This window comes from Suricata suricatta, chromosome 9 (assembly GCF_006229205.1).
Source record: "Suricata suricatta isolate VVHF042 chromosome 9, meerkat_22Aug2017_6uvM2_HiC, whole genome shotgun sequence".
Taxonomy (NCBI): Eukaryota; Metazoa; Chordata; class Mammalia; order Carnivora; family Herpestidae; genus Suricata; species Suricata suricatta.
In genome coordinates, this window is record NC_043708.1 from 101,193,051 (window position 1) to 101,213,904 (window position 20,854).

General features: G+C 39.7%; 1 protein-coding gene and 1 long non-coding RNA gene across 10 annotated transcripts in view; one reads left to right on the forward strand and one right to left on the reverse strand.

Moving 5' to 3' along the window:
* The window catches only part of USP3 (ubiquitin specific peptidase 3), a 95,746-nt gene extending 78,271 nt beyond the window's left edge, over window positions 1-17,475 (forward strand). For 4 of the 5 annotated variants that reach the window (XM_029952887.1, XM_029952889.1, XM_029952888.1 and 1 more), the window contains 4 exons: window positions 13,200-13,318; window positions 14,345-14,458; window positions 14,606-14,673; window positions 16,680-17,475. In XM_029952887.1, the coding sequence (XP_029808747.1) occupies window positions 13,200-13,318; window positions 14,345-14,458; window positions 14,606-14,673; window positions 16,680-16,845 (467 nt within the window). In that variant the 3' untranslated portion in view covers window positions 16,846-17,475. Of the gene's footprint in view, window positions 1-981; window positions 1,162-13,199; window positions 13,319-14,344; window positions 14,459-14,605; window positions 14,674-16,679 lie in introns of those variants that run through there. The other variant, XM_029952891.1, reaches the window with a different exon arrangement.
* Window positions 1-20,854, reverse strand: part of LOC115302910 — a 50,191-nt gene that overhangs the window by 22,451 nt on the left and 6,886 nt on the right. For 3 of the 5 annotated variants that reach the window (XR_003913707.1, XR_003913709.1, XR_003913708.1), the window contains exon 2: window positions 89-213. This is a non-coding gene — a long non-coding RNA (uncharacterized LOC115302910). Of the gene's footprint in view, window positions 1-88; window positions 214-593; window positions 667-2,248; window positions 2,264-20,854 lie in introns of those variants that run through there. The other 2 variants (XR_003913711.1, XR_003913710.1) reach the window with 2 other exon arrangements.

Below are 20,854 nucleotides of genomic sequence, written 5' to 3' on the forward strand. Positions count from 1 at the left end.
CAAGAGACAAAGAGGACTCTCACCACTCTTGCTCTGTTGGACTCTGCAGACAGAGATTTTGGGAGGTTGACAGGGTAAGAAATCTTACCTTCTGCCAGGTGTATGTCACATGTCCCAGGTATCTCAGTTGCAGTGGTGTCCAGCGAGGGTAAGTGTTCTACTGACTCGTCAGCTTTGAAGAAAAATCTCCTCTGCCCTTCAGGGTCCTTCTACCTGGACAAAGAACCATATTGACTCAAGATAGATTAACTGGAGAAAATCAAATTTTGTTTTGTATGTATGTACAAGGAATCTACAAAGACATGAAATTCTAAGGACCAACAACATAAGGCTTCCAGGAGCTAAGGAGAGGGGTAGGGGTCTGAGGATACAAAAGGGAGAAGAGATGTTTGGAAAACAAAGATTGTCCTGTTATTTAGGCAGGTAAGTTTCTTACATAAAGAGGAATCTCTTCCTAGTACAAGTCAGCAGTTGAAGGAGAGGTAAAGAGCTTTTCCTGAACCTGCTGGGTTTTCTTTGCTTTAACTCAAAATAATGCTCATGTCAAAGTGGGCCATCTTAAAAAAATTTTTTTTAATTTAAAAAAGGGGTACCTGGGTTGTATCTGACCCTGGATTTTGGCTCAGGTCATGATCCCAGGGAAGTATGGCTGTAGAATGATGCTATCTGTATAAAATAAAATTCAGATGTGCATTAAATTCTTGAGCAGCATACGCCATCTGTTCACAGTGATTTCTTAGGGATAGGCATTCCAGAAGAAAGTGAACTGTGACTTCCTTTTTCATGCTCTTCTATGTTGTTTGAATTTTTTTTAACCTATTCTGTCAAACTTTATAATTATGTATTTGTTTTGGGGGAGTAAAACAATATTAATTTAAACATACTTCCCAATTAACTGTTCTGCTAAATTAAATTTATATATAGTGCATAAAGGGGATCTAATAATGTCAACAAACCAGTTTTATTCCCTGCTCTCCATAGGGATGTATTTAACAGTTTATATAATGTGGAAGACTGACACTTGTGAAATATATGCCCTGAAACCTTTGAGAATCTTAGGAGTTTCAAAAACCACCATGGCATATATTTTTTTTCTCATGAAATGCAGTAAAGTACAAATGAAAAAAGTTTAAGCAGCTTCCTCAGATGGAAGGTGTGAAGGTAAGTGGAGAACCACAAAGCTTTGCTGAGATGTGAATGCCGGGTAGCTAGTAGACTGTTCACTGGCCATGTGATTCACTTCCACATATGAGCTTTGAGAGGCGAAGTTTTTATTCATGCTGCTGGCAAATAGTAAACTGTAGTGATTTCAGGGTCATTCAGACTTTTCAGATAATTAAAATGGCAGGCATCAAATCTGTGACTGTCAGGGGTAGGCTGTGCCTAGGCAGTCTTCCTCTTTGAGATAAAACGACTGTATGCATGTATGTGTCAATAATAAAAATTGAAAGACATAAAGATAAGTGTGTATATTCATTGTAGAATTTAGGGAAGATTCAAAAGGATACAAAGAGGAAAAAAACGTCCCTTATAATTCTATACAGCAATACCATGGTTAAGGGTATTTTTATTTAAAAATGGATTCAAAAGCTGTTTTATAAAAGGCAGCAGTTGGAAATTTAGAATTATTGTCAATTGTTTGTAATGGCTCCTATGGGTTAAAACAGTAACAAATAGGCGTTAGTTTTAAGGAGAGCTAAAACGAAGCTTTAAAAACCCCTTTGGAGAGGACTATGGGTAGTTCTCTACTAATCAAACTAAGGCTTACAATGATGCTTCTTTATTACAACTAGAGGCTGCCCATGGACACGACAGTCTTCTTTCTGATGTGGCTGTGACAATAAAGCTGCCTCATTGTCTGGAGGTACAGCAGGTGTGGGCTGTTGAGCCTCTTGCAGTAACAAAGAGGTGTGGAACACAAGATGGCTTTTAGACACAGTTGGGGTGACCATTTTAAAAACAGGGTTTGAAAAGCCAGATTAAGCTTGTTTGGCTTAGTTATGAATTGTCTAATGAGCCTTTCCTGTCTTCTGCTGTATTTTGGGGTATCTCAGTTATGGGAACTGGCCTTCTATGTGGCAGAGAGGCCAACTGCAAGCAGCTAGGCTGAATGTGCACTTCACCCAACAATGAGCCCAAGGTAGCCTCAGACAGGCATCTTTATGGCATGGGGACCAAACTGTGCAGCACTCTCAGCAGGCAAAGTAGGTCATTGCAGTTCCCTGTGCTGAAGGCAGAGGTGGCTTACCCACAATAGTAGGTCACATGTAACCCACAGAGAGGGCACCCCTGGCATTCCTGGTTCTGGTGACCTGAGGGGGGCTGTTGGGCTGGAGAGCACCACAGGATCTCTTCTACATAAGGTCACCACTTTCAAGACCAGAAGATGTAGCTGACCTACCTAATACATAGAAGCAAACACACAGAAGTTCAAAACATGAGTAGCAAGGGGAATATGTCCCAAATGAAAAACCAAGACAAAAATCACAGTAAAAGAGCTAAATGAAATAGTAATAGGTAATATGCCTAGTAGAGAATTGAAAGTAATGGCCTAAATATATTCACTGGACTTAAGAGTGGATGAACTCAGTGAGAACTTAAAGAGAAAATATGAAAACCAGTGAGAGGTGAAGAATTCAATAACTGAAATAAAAAATGCATTTGGGAGAATCAACAGCAGATTAGAGGATCCAGAAGAACAGATGACAGTCCTCTAGAAGACAGGTAATGGAAAGCAGCCAATCTAAATGGGGAAGAAAAAAAATGAGAATAGGTTAAGGGACCTTAGTGACATCATCAAATATAGTAACATTCAAATTATAGGGATCTGAGAGAGAGAGAACGAAGCAGAAAACTTATTTGAAGAAATGGCTAAAAACTTCCTGAATCTGGGGAGAGAAATAGACATCCAGGCCCAGGAAGTAGTGAGCTCCTAACAAGGTGAACCCAAGATGGTCCATTCCAAGACATAATAATTAAAATGACAAAAAGTAATGATAGAGAATTTTAAAAGTAGAAATGGAAAAGAACATACAGTCATATACAAGAGAGACCCCATAAGGCTATCGGTTGATTTCTCAGTAGAAACCATAGGGCAAAAGGAAATGGCAAGATATATTCAAAGTGCTGAAAGGAAAAAAACACAAGAATACTCTATCCAGCAAGGTAGTCATTCAGAATAGAAGAAGAGATCAAGAGTTTCCCAGACAAAAGTTAAAGGAATTAATCACCATGGAACAAGCCTTTTAAGAAATGTTTAAGGAATTCTTTAAGTGGAAAGAAAAAGCCATAACTAGAAGAAAATTATAAATGGAAAAAACTTCACAGGTAAAAGCAAATACACAGTAAATGTAGTAGCTTAATCACTTACAGTGGTTAAAACACAAAAGTAGCAAAATAGATTGAAAATCAGTCTAGGGATAAGCAAAGAAAGATGCAGAATATATCATATACATAATATGGATGGGGAGTAAAAATGTAGTGCTTTTAGAACTTAAGGAACCATCAACTTAATATAGACTGCTAAACACATAAGATGCTATATATGAACCCAAGTGTCACCATAAATTAAAAACCTATAGTAGATACAGATACCCAAAAAATAAAGAGGAAGGAATCCAAACATAACACTTAATAAAGCTATCAGACTAGCAGGGAAGAGAACAAGAAAGGAACAGAGGAAAAACTACAAAAACAACCAGAAAACAGTTCACAGAATCATGACGACTTTAAATGTAAATGGACTACATGCTCCAATCAGAAGATAATAGGGTAATGAAATGGATTTTAGAGAGTCCCAACTGTATGCTACCTATAAGAGACTCACTTCAGACCTAAAGAAACATACAAAGTGAAGGGATGCAAAAACATATACCGTGCAAATGGAAGCAAAAAAACACAATAACAAACCCACACCCACCCACCCAGATAAAACAACCAAGGTAGCCATACATAGACGAAATAGATTTTAAAACCAAGACACTAGCATGAGACAAAGAAGGGCACTAAATAAACGGGTTGATCCTACATGAGACTATAACAATCATAAATGTATGTGCATCCCAAATAGCATCTAAACACATAAAGCAAATATTAACCAGCCTACAGGGAGTGACTGACAGTAATACAGTATCATCAGGGGATTTTAACCTACTTACATCAATGAATGGAGAGGTTATCCAGACAAGAAATCAATAAAGAAACAGTGTTTTTGAATGATACATTGGACCAGATGGGCCTAATAGATATATACAGAACATTCCACCCAAAAAACAGTAATATATACACTCCTTTCAAGTGCACATGAAACATTCTCCAGGAAAGATCATGTTAGGCCACAAATCTACTGAAACCATATTAAGTGTCTTTTCCAAACATGATGATATGAAAGTACAAATTCATTACAAGAAAAAATCTTGGAAAAACACAGAACAGATGCAGAAACAGCATGCTACTAAACAACTAATGGGTCAGTGAAGAAATCACAGAGGAAATAAAGGCATACCTCAAGAAAGAAAAGAATTCTCAAACTAACTTACACTAAAGGAACCTGAAAAGCACAAATGAACCCCAAAACGCATAGAAGGAAACTTAAAGGGGCGCCTGGGTGGCTCAGTCAGTTGAGTGTCCAACTATGGCTCAGGTCATGATCTCACAGTCAATGAGTTTGAGCCCCGCATCAGGCTCTGTGCAAACAGCTCAGAGCCTGGAGCCTGCTGTGGATTCTGTGTCTCCCTCTCTGCTCCTCCCAGCTTGCACTCTCTCTCAAAAAGGAATAAATGTTAAAAAAAAAATTTTTTTTAAATAAAAAAGATCAATGAAATTAAGAGCAAGCACTTTGAAAAGATAATTGATAAACCTTTACCTGACTTATCAAGAAGACTCCAGTAAATCAGAAATGAAGGAGACACGAAATACAAAGGATAAGAGTATTATGAAAAATTATATGCAACTAATTGAACAACCTAGAAGAAAGAGATAAATTCCTGGAAACCTACAATCTTTTAAAACTGAACCAGGAAGAAATAGAAAGTTTCAACGTTGGTCTGCTAGTAATGTAATTGAATCAACAACAAAAAAAACTAACAAAGTCCATGACTAGATGATTTGACAGGTGAATTCTATCAAACATTTAACATAGAGTTAGGGCATCTGGGTTGCTCAGTCAGTTAAGCGTCCCACTTCAGCTCAGGTCAGGATCTCATGGTTCTTGGGATCAAGCCCTGCATCAGGCTCTGTGCTGACAGCTAGCTCAGAGCCTGGAGCCTGTCTTCAGAGTCCGTGTCTCCCTCCCTCTCTGACCCTCCCCTGTTCACACTGTCTCTCTCTCAAAAATAAATAAAACATTAAAAAAAATTATAGAGGGATGTATTTCAACATAATAAAAGTCACATATACAAACCCAGAGCTAACATAGTACTCAGTAGTGAAAAAGTAAGTACCTTTCCTCTACTATCAAGAACAGGACAGGATATCCACTCAATGTTTTTATTCAGCATAGTACTGGAAGTCCTAACTGCAGCCATCAGACAAGAAAAGGAAAAGGCATCCAGATTGGTAAGGAAGAAGTAAAACTGTCACTATCTGTAGATGACATGATGGCATATATAGAAAACCCTGGAGACACCACCAAAAAACTAGTAATGAAGGAGCAGGAAGAAAATAATCCTGCAGCAAAAAGAATAAAAGACCTAGGAATAAATTTAACCAAGCAAGTGAAAGATGTATACTCTGAAAACTCAGACATTGATGAAAGAAATGGAAGATATACCATGCTCATGGATTGGAAGAATACTGTTAAAATGTCAGTACCTCCCAAAGCAATCTACAGATTGAATGTAAATCCTATCAAGATACCAGTGGCATTTTTTAAAATAGAAGTAGAACAGTCCTAAAATGTACATGAAAGCACAAGATTGCCAAAGCCATCATGATAAAGAAGAACAAAACTGGAGGTATCACAATCCCAGATTTCAAGATCTACTACAAAACTATACTAACCAAAACAGTGTGGTACTAGCACAAAGAGACTTGGAAATCAATGGAAAAGAATAGAGAGTCCAGAAATAAATTCACAACCATATGATCAGTCAATCAACAACAAAGGAGGCAAGAATATACACTGAGGAAAAGACATTTCCATAAATGGTATTGGGAAAATTGGACAGGTACTGGACCACTTTCTTATATTACACAAAAATAAACTCCAAATGAATTAAATACCTAAATGTAAGACCTGAAACCAAAAAACTCCTGAAAGGAAATCCAGGTAGTTATCTCTTGGACATCACCCTTCACAACATGTTTATGGATAGGTCTCCTCAGGCAAAGGAAACAAAAGCAAAAATATACTATTAGGACTATACCAAAATAAAAAGCTTCTATACAGCAAAGGAACTGACAGAACAAGGTGGCAACCTACTGAATAGGAGGAGATACTTGCAAATAATAAATCCCATTAGGGGTTAATATCTGAAACATACACACACACATATATATACATACACACACACAAACTTGACAGCAAAAAAAAAAAAATCCAATATAAAAAAACAAGAACTTGAACAAACATTTTTTCCAAAGAAGACATACAGATGGCTAGATGTAGGAGAAGATGCTCAACATCACTAATCAGGGAAATGCAAATCAAAACCAGAATGCGGTATTACTTTATACCTGTCAGAATGGCTAGTAGCAAAGAAAGAAATATCAAGAGTCAGTAAGGGTTAGAGAAAAGGGAATCCTAAGTGCACTGTAGGTAGGAGTGTAAATTGGTGTAACCCCCTTGGGTAAAGAGGATGGGGATTCCTCAAAAGAATTAGAAATACCAAATGATCCAGTAATTCCACTACTGTGTATTTATCCAAAGAAAATGAAAACACTAATACAAAAAGATATATTCACTCCTATGTTTATTGCAGCATTATTTACAATAGTCGAGAAATGGAAGCAACCTAAGTGTCCATCAACAGATTAATGGATAAAGAACATAGGATAGATATACATAATGTTTATTACTCATTCATAAAAAAGAATGAGATCTTGCCATTTGGGACAACATAGATGGACTCAATAAGGCAACCTTGGCCTTAAATGACACATTAGACCAGATGGGTTTAACAGATAACGTACAGAATATTGCATCCAAAAGCAAAATAATGTACACTTTCAAGCGTACATCCTCTTGAAGTGGAATATTCTCCAAGACAGATCATCTGTTAGGTCACAAAAGAAGTCTTAATAAATTTAAGAGGATTAAATCCTATCGAGCACCTTTTCTGACCATAGGAATATGAAACTGGAGATTAATTATGAAAAGAAAACTGGAAAATCCACAAACATTTGGAGATTAAATGAGATGTTACTGAACAACCAATAGGTCAAAGAAGAAATTAAAAGAGAAAATTTTTAAATGCCTGGTGACAAATGAAACTGGAAACAAAACATACTGAAACTTAAGGGCAAATGCAGTTCTGCGAGGGAAGTTCATAGTGATAAATACCTCCCTTGAGAAACAAGAAAAATCTTGAGTAAACAATAAGCTAACTTTACACTTTAAGGAATGAGAAAAAGAACAAATGAAGCCCAAAGTTAGTATAAGGAAATAACAAAGATTGGAGTGGAAACAGATGAGCCTTTAGACAACAGAAAAGATCAATGAAACAGCTGGTTCTTGGAAAATATAAAGTTGACAAATGTTTTGCCGGACTCACAGAGACAAAGACAAGAGTCAGATAAGTAAAATCTGAAAGGAAAGATTAGACATTACAATTGATACCACAGAAATACAAAGGATCTTGAGACTATTACGAACAATTATACATCAAGAAACTGGACAATCTAAAAGAAATGGTTAAATTCCTAGAAACATACTAGGAATTTCAAGACTGAATCATGAAAAACCAGAAAATCTGCACAGACTGATTACTAGTAAAGGGATTGAATCAGTAATTGAGAACCTCCCAACCAACAGAAGCCTTGGGACTGTAAAACTTCAGTGATAAGTTCTTCTGAACGTTCAAAGAATTCATACCAATCCTTCTCAGACTCTTCCAAACAGAACATTTGAGAGAAAGAGAGCGCGCGCGTGCGCCAGCAAGAGCACAACACAGAGGAGGGGCTGAGAGGGAGACAGAATCCTAAGCAGTATCCATTCCTTCAGGATAGAGCCCAATGTGGGGCTTGAACACACAAACCATGAGAACATGACCTGAGCCAAAACCAAGAGTCAGATGCTTAACAGAGTAAGTCGCCCAGTTGCCCCAAAGAGGGAACACTTCTCATTTCACGAGGCTTTGATATCAAGCTAGACAAGGGCACCATAAGAAAAGCTGATGTTTCTGATTAACATAGATGCAGAAATCTTCAACAAACATTAGCAAAGTGAATTCACTGAACAATATTGTTGACCCTTGAATAACATGGATTTGAACGACATAGGTCCATTTATATGTGAATTGTTTCAGCTAATACCATATAGTACTATAAAGGTGTTTTCCTTGTGATTACTTATTTCGAGAGCAAGCAAGTGCATGCAAATGGGAGAGGGGCAGAAAGAGGGGGAGAGAGAATTCCAAGCAGGCTCCATGCTGACAGCAAGGAGCCGAAACCAACACAGGGCTTGATCCCACAAACCCTAAGATCATGACCTGAGCTGAAATCAAGAGTCAGCCACTTAACAGCTGAGCCACCCAGGAGCCCCTTCCTTGTGATTTTTTTTTTTAATAACATTTTCTTTTTTTTTACTTTACTGTAAGAATACAGTATATAATATATATATATAATATGCAAAATATGTATTAATTGTGTTATTGAGATTCTGGTCAACAATAGGGTATCAATAGTTAAGTTCTGAGAGAGTCAAAAGTCCTACCTAGATTGTTTTTTAATACATGGATTGTCAGCTGCATAGGGCATTCTTGCCCTGAACCTCCATGTTGTTCAAGGGTCAACTGTACCCTAAAGGACAATATATGATAATCAGGTAGGATTTGTTCCAGGATGCTGGGATGGCTTAACATCTGCTGCCAGGCAGGCAGGGTCATACACATTAACAAAATGAAGGTTAACAATTCCATGAGTATTTCAATAGATGCACAAAAAGCATTTGGCAAAATAACACCCATTTATGATAAAAATTCTTTAAATGGGTATAGAGGACACCTTCCTTATCATAGTAAAGGCCATATAGGACAAGCCCACAGCCTATGGTAATATTCAATGGTGAAAAGCTGCAAGCCTTTCCCCAGAGATAAGAGTAAAACAGGCATGTCCACTTTCACCACTTTTATTCAATATAGTATTGAAAATCCTCACCAGTTAGGCAAGGAAAACAAAAAAGGCATCCTATTTCAAAGACACCATTTTATATATAGAAAAACCCTTAAGATTCTGCCAAAATACATATTCATCAAGTTGCAGCACCAAAATCATATACAAAAATCTACTGCATTTCATACACTAATAATGAACTGTCAGATACCCTGTTACAGATGCATCAAAAAGAATATCTAAGAATAAATGTAACTGAGGTAAAAGATCTGTACACTGAAAACTATAAGAATGAAGAAAAATTAAAAATGACACAAATAAATGTAAAGATATACTGTGCTCATGGATCGGGAGAATTAATGTTGTTAAAATGTTCAAATTACCCTAAGCAATCCCCAGATTCACTGCAATCCCCATAAACACTCCAGTGGTATTTTTCATACAAATGAGAAAAAGTAATCATGAGATTTGTATGGAACCACAAAAGACCCCAGGTGGCAAAGAAATCTTGAGAAAGAAGAACAGGCTGGAGGCGTCACACTCCTTGATTTTTTTTTTTAAGGTATATTTACTTATTTTGAGAGACAGAGCGTGTGTGAGCAGGGCAGTGGCAGAGAGAGAAGGAGAATCCCAAGTAGACTCCACCGTGCCAGCATGGAGCCCGATGCAGTGCTCAAACTCATGAACCATGATATCACAACCTGAGCTGAAGCCAAGAGTTGTATGCTCAACTGACTGAGCCACCCAGTTGCCCCACACTCCCGATTTTAAACTAAATTACAAAGCTACAGCACATCAAAACAGTATGGGTTTAGCATAGAAACAGACATATTTATTAATGAAACAGAATAGAGAATACAGAAATAAATCCATACATACCTGGTCATTTACAACAAAGGAGCCAAGAATATACAGGGGAAAGAAAGGTCTCTTCAATAAATGATATTGGGAAAACTGGACGTCCACATGCAAAAGAGTGAAAGTGGACTACTTCCTTAACTCAAAAATGGTTTGAGGACTGGAGCCTAAGACCTGAAACCATGAACATCCTAGAAGAAAACGTCAGTGGCAAGTTCCTTGACATAGGTCCTGGCAGTGACTTTTTGAATCTGTCTCCAAAAGGAAAAATGAATAAGAGGGATTACTTCAGAGGTGCCTGGTGGCTCATTTGGTTAAGCATCTGAGTCTTTATCTTGGCCTAGGTCTAGATCTCAGGGTCATGAGTTCAAGCCCTGCATTGTGCCCAACACTGGGCTTTAAGTCTGCTTAGAAAAAGAGGGATTACTTCAAACCAAAAACCTGCACAGCAAAGGAAATAAGAAGGCAACCTACTGAGTGGGAGAAAATGTTTGCAAATAATATTTGCTAAAGGGTTAACATCCAGAATATATAAAGAACTCAGAATTCAATAGCAAAACAACAACAACAAAACCGAACCAGTTCAATTAAAAAAAAAAAATGGGCAGAAGATCCTAATAGACATTTTTCAAAGGATGACATACAGATGGCAACATGTACATGAAAAGATGCTCTACATCACTGATTATCAGGGAAATGCAAATCAAAACCACAATGAAGTATCATCTCACAATTGTTAGAATGGCTGTTATCAAAAATATAAGAAATAACCAGTGTTGGCAGGGATGTGGAGTACACTCTGGTGGGAATGTAAACTGGTGTAGCCACTGTGGAAAACAGTATGGAAGTTCCTCAGAAAATTAAAGTAGAACTACCAGGTGATGCAGCAATTCCACTTCTGGGTATTTTCCTAAAGGAAATGAAAATGCTAACTTGAAAAGATATAAATGATCCCCATATTCACTGCAGCATTATTTACAATAATCAAGATATGGAAGCAACTGTTGGATGAATGGATAAAGACCATGTATTTATACAGTGGAATATTACAGCCATAAAGAATGAAATCTTGCCATTTACAACAACATAGATGGAACTTGAGGGCATTACTCTAAGTTAAACAAGTCAGAAAAAGACAAATACCCTATGATCTCACTTCTATGTAGAATCTAAAAAAAACCCAAACCAAACCAACAACAACAACAAAAAATCCAAGCTCATAGATAACAGAAAAGAAATGGGTAGTTAACCAAAGGTGAGGGGTTGGGGGTGGGCAAAATCGGTAAAGGGGGTCAAAAAGTAGAAACTCGCAGTTATAAGTAAGTCATGGGGATATAATATACAACATGGTGATTACAATGAATAAAATTGTATACTTAAAAGTTGCTAAGAGAATAAATCAAAAGTTCTCATTACAGGAAAAAATTATGTATGGTGATGGATGTTACTAAGACTTATTGTGATCATTTCACAGTATATACAAATATCAAATCATTATGTTGTGCAGCTGAAAATAAGTATGTGCCAATTATACCTCAAAAAAATCCCAAAAATAATGCATGATGCCCCTTTCCCCACATTGGCCCATGCGCTCCGAGACTCTTTCTTATCGTCTCTTGTGGAAGCCAGCATGGACTATGACCTGAAAAATCTTGAGTACAGAGTGTCCCTTTTCCTTATATAGCTAGGTTTGGGCTTGCTACCCAGCTTTTCAAACTAAACATTACATTGTTTAAAAATGCATATGTGCATACGTATGGTCTATAGAGGCAAGCAAAAATACAAAATTCAGGCTAATGGCTATTTCTATGGGGAAGGATGGGGTTTGTGAGTGGGAAGATACAGGAAACTCCTAACAGAGCTCCCACACATGGCCGTTTTGGTCGTTCACTGTACAACTCTGGGGGATGCCATTTACCTAAAGTCTGGCTCCTCCGGTACTGGAAAGAATCCATTTCTTTACTTGAGTGCTGGGTACAGGCATTCATATTCTTTTCTAAAAAGAATATTTCTCTACAGAACAATACATACCTTACTGATTGTAATAGGAGTTGGCAAACTTTTCATATAAAGGGCCAGATAGTAAATATGTTAGGCCTTATTGTACATAAGTTGTGTCCCAATTACTTGACTCTGCTTTTGTAGTATAAAAGCAGCTACAGATGATACATAAATAAGTGGGTGTGTCTGTTTCAGGGAAACTTCATTTACAAAACTAGGTAGCTGGATTCGGCTTGAGGCTACAGAATCCAAAACCCCAGATTACACAGTTTTAACTTTTTTTTTTAGGTCTTATTTATTTTTGAGAAAGAGAGAGACAGCGTGAGCAGGGGAGGGTCAGAGAGAGAGACACAGAATCCAAAGACAGCCTCCCCAGGCTCTGAGCTAGCTGTCAGCGCAGAGCCTGACATGGGGCTCAAACCCATGAACCATGAGATCATGACCTGAGCCGAAGTCGGATGCTTAACCGACGGAGCCACCCAGGCGCCCACACAGTTAAACCTTTACAAGAAAAGACGACAAACTATCTGGTTTGTCTAGGGGATTGAGAGTCGAGCCTGGAACAAAGGAGTCACTGGAAGTGTGGTAGGAAAGTCAGTGATGTAGTTTCCTACAATCTGTGTTTTTTTATTAAGTTATGAGAGTGAAAATGTTGGATCTTATTTTATGAACTTGGGCACTTTGTCCTCTATAATGTACTGAGAGAAAGTTGCTGCTCAAACTTTGATTTCATTAAGGCAATTTTTTAATGAAAATGAGCCAGGCTAATTCTTCATTAAAAGCAGCAAACCCAGCAACAATACCACTTGTCATTAACTGATCCTTACCAGATGTCAGACACCATGCCAGGAACTTGACACATTATTTTCCTCACAACAGTTGTTTAAAGTGGGTTTTTTTGGTGTCCATTTTGCAACTGAGAAAGGCTCACTTTCCCAAGGTCACAGAGCTAATAATGCTGAGATCTGAGCCAGAGTTGTCCATCTTCAAAATTCAGTCTGTTTTCTACAGCACATTGCCTCTGTAGAAGGCATCCTGCTTTAATGTTGCCAACATCAATTTGGTTTTAGATTGTCTTCGCAGTTTTACTGACTTGGAAGAACTCGATGAGACAGAGTTATATATGTGCCACAAATGCAAAAAGAAACAAAAGTCCACTAAAAAATTTTGGATTCAGAAACTACCCAAGGTAAGCATGGGGTTTCAAATTATAATGCAGTTTTGAGGGGAAAAATGTTTATGATTGATGAGAAGACAAATTAGTTTTGTAACTTTAGCCTGTGTGATCCATTCTGTATTAGTCTCCAGAGTTTTCAGCAAAAGGTAAATAAACCCTTTGAGAATATATAATTAATGTATCCTGATCACAATTTCCAGTGTGTGGAGCGGATGGTTTCCTACCACATCACCGCTAAGCACCGGCCGGTGTCTTAGAATTCAGCACAGCTCTGACACCCTCACAGCCGGCGGTAGCCATCAGATTCCACAGGGTCAGGGCCCAACCCTCTAACACTGTCTCTGCCTCAGAAAACCAGGGAGCACAACAGTGCTCCTGACCAACAGACTAGATGTGGGTATGAAGAGATACGTAGAGTGGGGTCCTGAACAGAGGAGCTTCTGTCCTTGTGGAGTTTGGGACCTGGCGCATCAGCACTTCAGAGTATTCTGGTTCCTCATCTGGAAGCTCTCCAGACCCCTCCTTTTGGATTTTTACGGAGGCTTCATTACCTGCGCACAGCTGATTAAGTCATTGGCTGTTGGCAGTTGTGCCACTTTCAGCCCCTCTCTCTGCCCTGGAGAATTGGGTTGGGGAGACTGAAAGTTCCAACTCCGGAATCACATGGGTGGGTCCCCTGGCAGCCACCCCAATCAGAAAAGCCACCTCATTGGCATAACAAAGACACTTTTATGGTTATCACTTTGGAAATTCTAACAGTTTAGGAACTATGTGAAATAGAAGGTTTTGACCCCCTTTCCACACAGCTCCTAAACCTTTAGAGGGTTTTTAATCCAGTCCATTGACTACAGTGTTGTATTAGTTTCAGGAATCACAAAATCATAATAAGGTATGTGGAAAAGTACTATCAAGGTTCAAAAAACAAAAACTTACAGGCCACCTAAACTATTACTGAGATAATTAGTACCAAATAGTTAATTTTACTGAAAGGGAAATTGTTTTTTTTTTTTAAAAACTCTTTGTCCTTATCTCATCCAGGTGCTATGCTTACATCTGAAACGATTTCATTGGACTGCATATTTAAGAAACAAAGTCGATACCTATGTAGAATTTCCACTGAGAGGCCTAGACATGAAATGCTACTTGTTAGAGGTACGGTAAATTAATTACCTTTGCTAGGAGTGTATAAAGATGGCTTTCAGTGAAATGAAGTCTTCACATTGATAGACACATTGATAGGAGATGGGAGGTCATTGCCGCCTCTAACTCAGTCCTGGGTATCTTCTCCCTGTCATGCAGCCTGAGAACAGTGGCCCGGAGAGCTGCCTGTATGACCTCGCCGCTGTGGTGGTGCACCATGGCTCCGGGTAAGTTGCGGCAGTGGCTTCTCACGGCTAGTTTTCGAAAACCACAGCAAAGACCTGCAAATTTTGCATCACTCTTGGTAATTCTCCCTCAACTCCTTAAAAATGGATTCAGATGCGTTATCTATATTAACATAGGTGAGGTAGACCTTTCTTTCAGTCTTGGTGTGAAAGAATATTCCGGAGAGGATGTTGTGAAAGAAGACGAGCAGGCACATGAAAGCAAAATGGAGAAGGGTTCATTTGAGCCCAGCATTGAGAGCTTATGTATTTGTCCACAAAGTGCTCAGCAGGCTTTGCTCCAAACTTATTTCCTTTCCCAGTCGACGTTTAAATGGGAAAACGGGAAATTATTTGGAGTAACTTACTTCATGTCATCTATTTGAAAGATCTGGGTTTTTTCTATTTTATTGCATATTCTTGTTTTTTTTTCCTGAAATTTTGTTACTGATTTTTAACCTTCCGATTCCTTGAGAATGGCTATTTTACTATCATGGACAAACCCCCCGAAAACGGTTTTCCCTCAGAACTTTGTAGATACTGCTCCCTTGACTGCGTCATTCCAGGGCCAAGTCCACTAAGGTCTGATTCTCATCTCTTTATTAGGCAACCTCTTTTTCCTTAGTGGAAGGTTGTAGGATCCTCTCTTTGGATTTAAGAACTTACAGTAGATGTACTCCTGGCTTGGTAGTTGTCAGGGACACTCTTTGTCTGGTGTCCTCAGTTCATGGAAATATTGTTCCACCCACTTCTCTCCCTGTTACATGTATGGCAGTCCCTCCTTATCTGTGGGGATATGTTCCAGGACCCCCAGTGGATGCCTACAATCGTAGCAACAAACCCTATATATCTTTTTTCCTGTACATACAGACATAACTGTGGTAGCTTAATTTATAAATAATTATAATAATTATTACAATTGTGATAGCATTAGGCTTCTCTTGACCTTCTGACAATATATTAGAACATCATCTTCTGGACCACAGCTGACTGTGGAAGACTGAACCGTGGACAGGGAAATCGAGGACAAGGGAGGACTACTGTAGAGTGAATTTTCTGGTTCTTTTCTACATTATAACTATTGTTTAATGATTTCCATCTGTGTTTCTCAAGACTGCCATGGCCTATTTTTCCAAATCACCAATTTGGATTTCATCTGTATCCAAATTGAAGATGAGATTAATACTCTGGCAATCCCATTTTTCTGGTGACTCTTTTTCCTAACAGAAACATTCTTGTTTTATGGTTGCAATATCTTTTTGAAACCATTGGTATTAATTAGAATTTTTAGATCTCTTTAGTTTTCTGCATTAAATTTGTTAGTGGTTAATTGCATGTTCTTCCTAGTACTTTTCTTTCATACTATCCACCCTCCCCCAAGGGTTTGATGATTTTTGGCTGTTTATTCAGAATCATAATAGTTGAGATTGATCATTATTGGTAAATGGTAAGGGTTTCTCTTGCAGTTAAGAACGTGTCTTTTCTACCTGAGGCTTTTCTCCTGCCTGGGAGGGCTGACTATAGAGCTCCATGGGTGAGTGGGTGGGTCATGGTAAAAAAGAAGAGTCCTTTCCTGGAGGCAGATTACTTTCTTAAGCTCATGTGTTTTTTTTTTCCAAGGCTCTCATGGAAATCTGTTCTTCAGTTTTCCATGTTTCCATAGGCCTTGACCATGCTTGTTAGGTTGAGTTCCTTTTAGCTCTTTGGTGTCTCCATTAACCAGGCCCTGTGAACACTGCTTTCAGGTTTTGTAGAACATCCTCAATTTCTGCTCATTCGATGGCACTCTTTCCTGTTTCCAATGCCTGTATATTCCTTGTTATTTCCAGGGTTTTGAGGAACATAAACACGTGAGCTCAGTTAGCCATCTTAAACCACAAGTGTCTAGGGTTTATTCTTTATTACAATATTTATAATTTATTGTGTATCTAACAAATTATATGATTATGCAGATCGTTCTGTTATTTCTGTAGCCCTTTACTTTCATTTTTTTTTACTTTTCCTTATAGGGTCGGTTCTGGACATTACACAGCGTATGCAACTCACGAAGGTCGCTGGTTCCATTTCAATGACAGTACTGTAACGCTGACTGATGAAGACACCGTTGTGAAGGCAAAGGCCTACATCCTTTTTTATGTGGAACGTCAGGCCAGAGCTGGATCAGATAAACTTTAATACCTCCTTTAAATCATTATTTGTTAACTATACCGGATAAACATTTCCAGTTTTCCATAAATACTTGATCCAAGATTTAATTTCATTATGCACTTTTCAATTTCCTATTTTGGGTTTAGTTTTGTCAATGGTAGTGACGTATTGAACATGGGCACCAACTAATTTTTTGTTTAGTTCTACCAGAAACCTCAGCAGATATTTTGATTTGCTGCTTTAGTTGTAATAATTGTTTTATATGTAGTTTCAAGAACTTAGTTCTATTTGACTTTTTTATATTAATGTTTTCAATTCTCACTCTGAGGCACATTTACATCAACACTTTGTTACTGTCACAAGCTGAAAGCAAGATGTGCTCCTGATTGCGAAGAGCAAGAGAGCTGCCTGCTGCCTTGCACGGCCGTAACGGGGCGTCAGCGGACTCGACCTCCAGGATCATGTGTGCGCCTCATTTGTGACCCCCAGGACTTCACTGACTGCCAGTAATTGTCCTTTTTGATTTTGAGAGATGACTGGGAGCACATGATTAAGTAGATCAGGTGATTGCTGCTCTTGGTATCTTTCAAGGCTGCTGCTTATCAGCACTGATTAAATAAATTTGTTGGTTCACTTGTACCTGTTCTGCAAATTCAAGAATTAGTCCTTTCAAGTTTTTAAATTTTGTTCTGGGGCTATCTTTTGCTTGTGTGTATTCATGGAGATAGGAGTACAAAAAGTCCAGATAAACCAAGATACGTTTAGTGTTTAAAAACATCTATAGCTCGGCTACATGGTGTAGATACTGTCTGGCGAGGAGACCACAGCTTCTGTTTGCCTTTAGAACCAGCATCTAGTTCCCCACGGGCTGTGGTGCCGTGAACAGCTACCTGTCCACTCTTGCCTTATTTCTTGCTTGGCCATCTGAGGTTGAGATGCTGATCTCCAGAGCTGATTCTGACCATCACTACACTTGACCGAAGGAAATTTGAGTCTTTGCTACTTTGGGTTTTAACACCTCTCACTGGCCTATCCTGATAGCAGAGAAAGCTGAAAATATTCTCACTTTATTAGAGTTTCTATTCTTGAGTTCAGTAGTCTTTGTTTTAAAACTGTGTTCAAGAAAAACAGGTACAAGCACCATTAAGATTTAACTCAAGTTGAAGTTTGGAACCAGAATCCCATCTAAGAAAGGTAATGGAGATCTCTGCAAGCGTTCCAGGCCAGTGTGTTGATGTTGGGGCGGGGCAGCGGCAGACTTAGAAAGGATTCAGAGAAAGGACTCCCAGACAGGCTGCACCCAGGCCGGCACTGTGTCCAGGGCCAGCTCTCCTTCCAGCCTTTATTTTCTTCTCAAGTCTCTACAAGTGACAAGGGGCAGAATGTATTTCATATTAAGCCAACCTGGCAGACTTTTTGGTAATCTTTTTTCTATTAAAAGAAAAAAAAACTGTCAAGTTTTAAGTGCATGAATGTAAAAGATAAAGTCTAATGGCTGTCCTCAGGGTGGATATTTGAAGTTGCAGGAGCAGATGTGGCTCCACTTCACTATTAGCTAGATAAAGCTCTCTTTTCAGAGCAAAAATCAGCTGCTGACCACTTAACCAGGAGCAAACTGCAATTTTGTCTAAACTTGTACTTTCCACTATGGGGGACACTAATTACATGTGGTTATTTAAATTTTAATTAAAATTAAATCTAGAGGTGCCTGGGTGGCCTAGTTGGGTAAGCATCCGACTTCAGCTCAGGTCATGATCTCAAGGCATGTGAGTTCGAGCCCCACGTTGGGTTCTGTGCCAGAGCGCGGAGCCTGCCTCGGATTATGTGTTTGTCTTTCTCTCTCACGCTCTCTCTCTGCCTCTCCCTATTCCCACTCCGTGTCTCCTTCTCAAAAATAAACATTAAAAAAATTTTAATTAAATTTAAAACTTAGTTTTTCAGTCACACAGGCCACATTTCAAGTGCCCAGCAGCCATATGTGGCACAGGACTGCTTAGGTCTAGCACAGTCTTCTTGGATGGAACTGGTCTAAATTTTCACTCCCAAGAAAAAAATGCTTTGCTTTTTGTTTAGGTCTGACACCTTAGAAACAGAGTCTAGAAGATAATTAAGAGGGAAACATGCATTTAAAATAGTTTATAGGTCTAAATTAAACTAGGCTGAACCACAGGAAATTGTGTTTGTCCTTTTGATCCACAAGTCAAAGTTTCACCTAATTTGACCTAATATATTAATACATTAACATCACACGGAATTTACCTTGGAATATGCATCTTCTTTTTGTTTAGTAGCTCCTATGAATTCAGGCTCTTTTACTTAGAGGGCGTATAGCTGTGACTTGTACCGTTCGCCTTTAGAGTATTCTCTTGGTGCGGGCAGCCGCTAGGACTCCAATACAGCCTTCGGCAGGGTTGAGGTTGGTGGAGAAAAACTGTCTTTTTGTACCAAATGGAACTTAGCAACAGCCAGACTGCCCTCCTCGGGGAGAGAGGTCCTTGGACAGGCAACGTCGTCGGCTTAAAAGATGGACACATCTCCTCTTTGAATTTTTGGAGTTTTTATTGCTTGATTTTACTGAAGCAGAATGTTTGGATGGTATTATGAAGGAAGGCTCTTTGGAAAAGTGATCAGATCCATTTGAATTGTGCATTTGAACACCAGTGATGTAAATGTGCCTATTTGTATTTTAAAAATTTAACTGTGTAGCCTTATCACACCTATTTTAAAAGCTGATCTCTCTGTGCTCTTCAGGGCTTTCCCCTTGTGCCCTGTCTCGTGTGAGTGTGTGTGTGCGCGCGCGCATGCGCGGCTCCTCGCGCAGAGCGCTCACGCCGAGGCGGTGCGTCACGCCGTCGCACGGCTCCCCTGGAACAAAACTTCCTCAGAAGTCCTCCCACACAGGTGGGTGATAGAAACCATCTGTGGCAACACAATCTCTCTCCATGGTGGAGAAACCTTTGCTTATCCACTGTATTCTACTCAGTGTCTAGTGATGACAAATGTAATAGAATTAAACCAGTTGTGTACAGGCCCTGGTCAAGTGTTCAGTGCGTAGCTCACCTTGGGAAGCTACTCAGCAGCTTGGTTTCTGCGGTTGGGGACGTCTTTATTTCCTAAAAGCCAAACCTCTGTTCCATTGGTTTAGTGTATATACGTCTATTTAGATACACTTCTGCCTCTTCAGCCCCCAGCGTCCCCTCAGCTCCCTGACAGACCCTGCTCAAGCGGCCTCTTCCCCGAGGCCCTGGAAAGGCTCGTGAGCACCCTGTTCCTGCGGCCAGGGCACGGGTCCCAGGGGCCCGGGGCGCAGCCACAAGCGTGCCCGCGGTGCGGGAAGAGGCGGGCACGCGGTGGGTCGTGCGGGAGCGCAAGGCGTCCGCGACGCCTCGCTGGTCCTAGCACGATGGACTCCAGACCGCCCTCCGCCAGTGCTGCGTGTGTCTGAGGTGGCCGTTTGCCACAAAAGCCTAGTTTGTATGATGCAAGAGGATTAACTGTGCAAGTGACCGATTTCATTGACCTTGTAATCACATCCCTTCTCTGCTTCACCAACCTCAACTGTTTATGGATGAAAGTATCATTAAAGTTCTGGTCTCTTTCCTCTTGGCTATTATTTCCAAGCTCCTTTCAGGGGAGCCAGGGCAGTAAGGGTGTACTTGCTGCACCCTTGGACCTGGTCAGTCAGTCAGTCAGCAGTTGTGCGGTTCTCAACCCTCCCCATCCTGGCCGCTGGAGCGCAGAGGCAGGGATGAAGTCACCTGCATGGACAGGTGGTGGCGGGAGGGGACCCCCTAGTGTCTGCGGGCAGGTGCCAGAGGAGCAGCCTTGCGCACCAGAGCCTAGAGAGTACCGTGCCTCCCCTTGGTCAGCTCAGCTCGTATAAAGTGCGGTCTGCGTGCCTCCTTCAGAGCTAGACCCCACCCTGAGGAACCGGCTTCTGGGCTCTGAGCAAAGGATGTTTGTTGGTCACCTTTGTTTTAAAGTAAGACGGAGAAATAAAGTGCCACTGTTAAAAATAAAAATTCTGGTTTTCAGT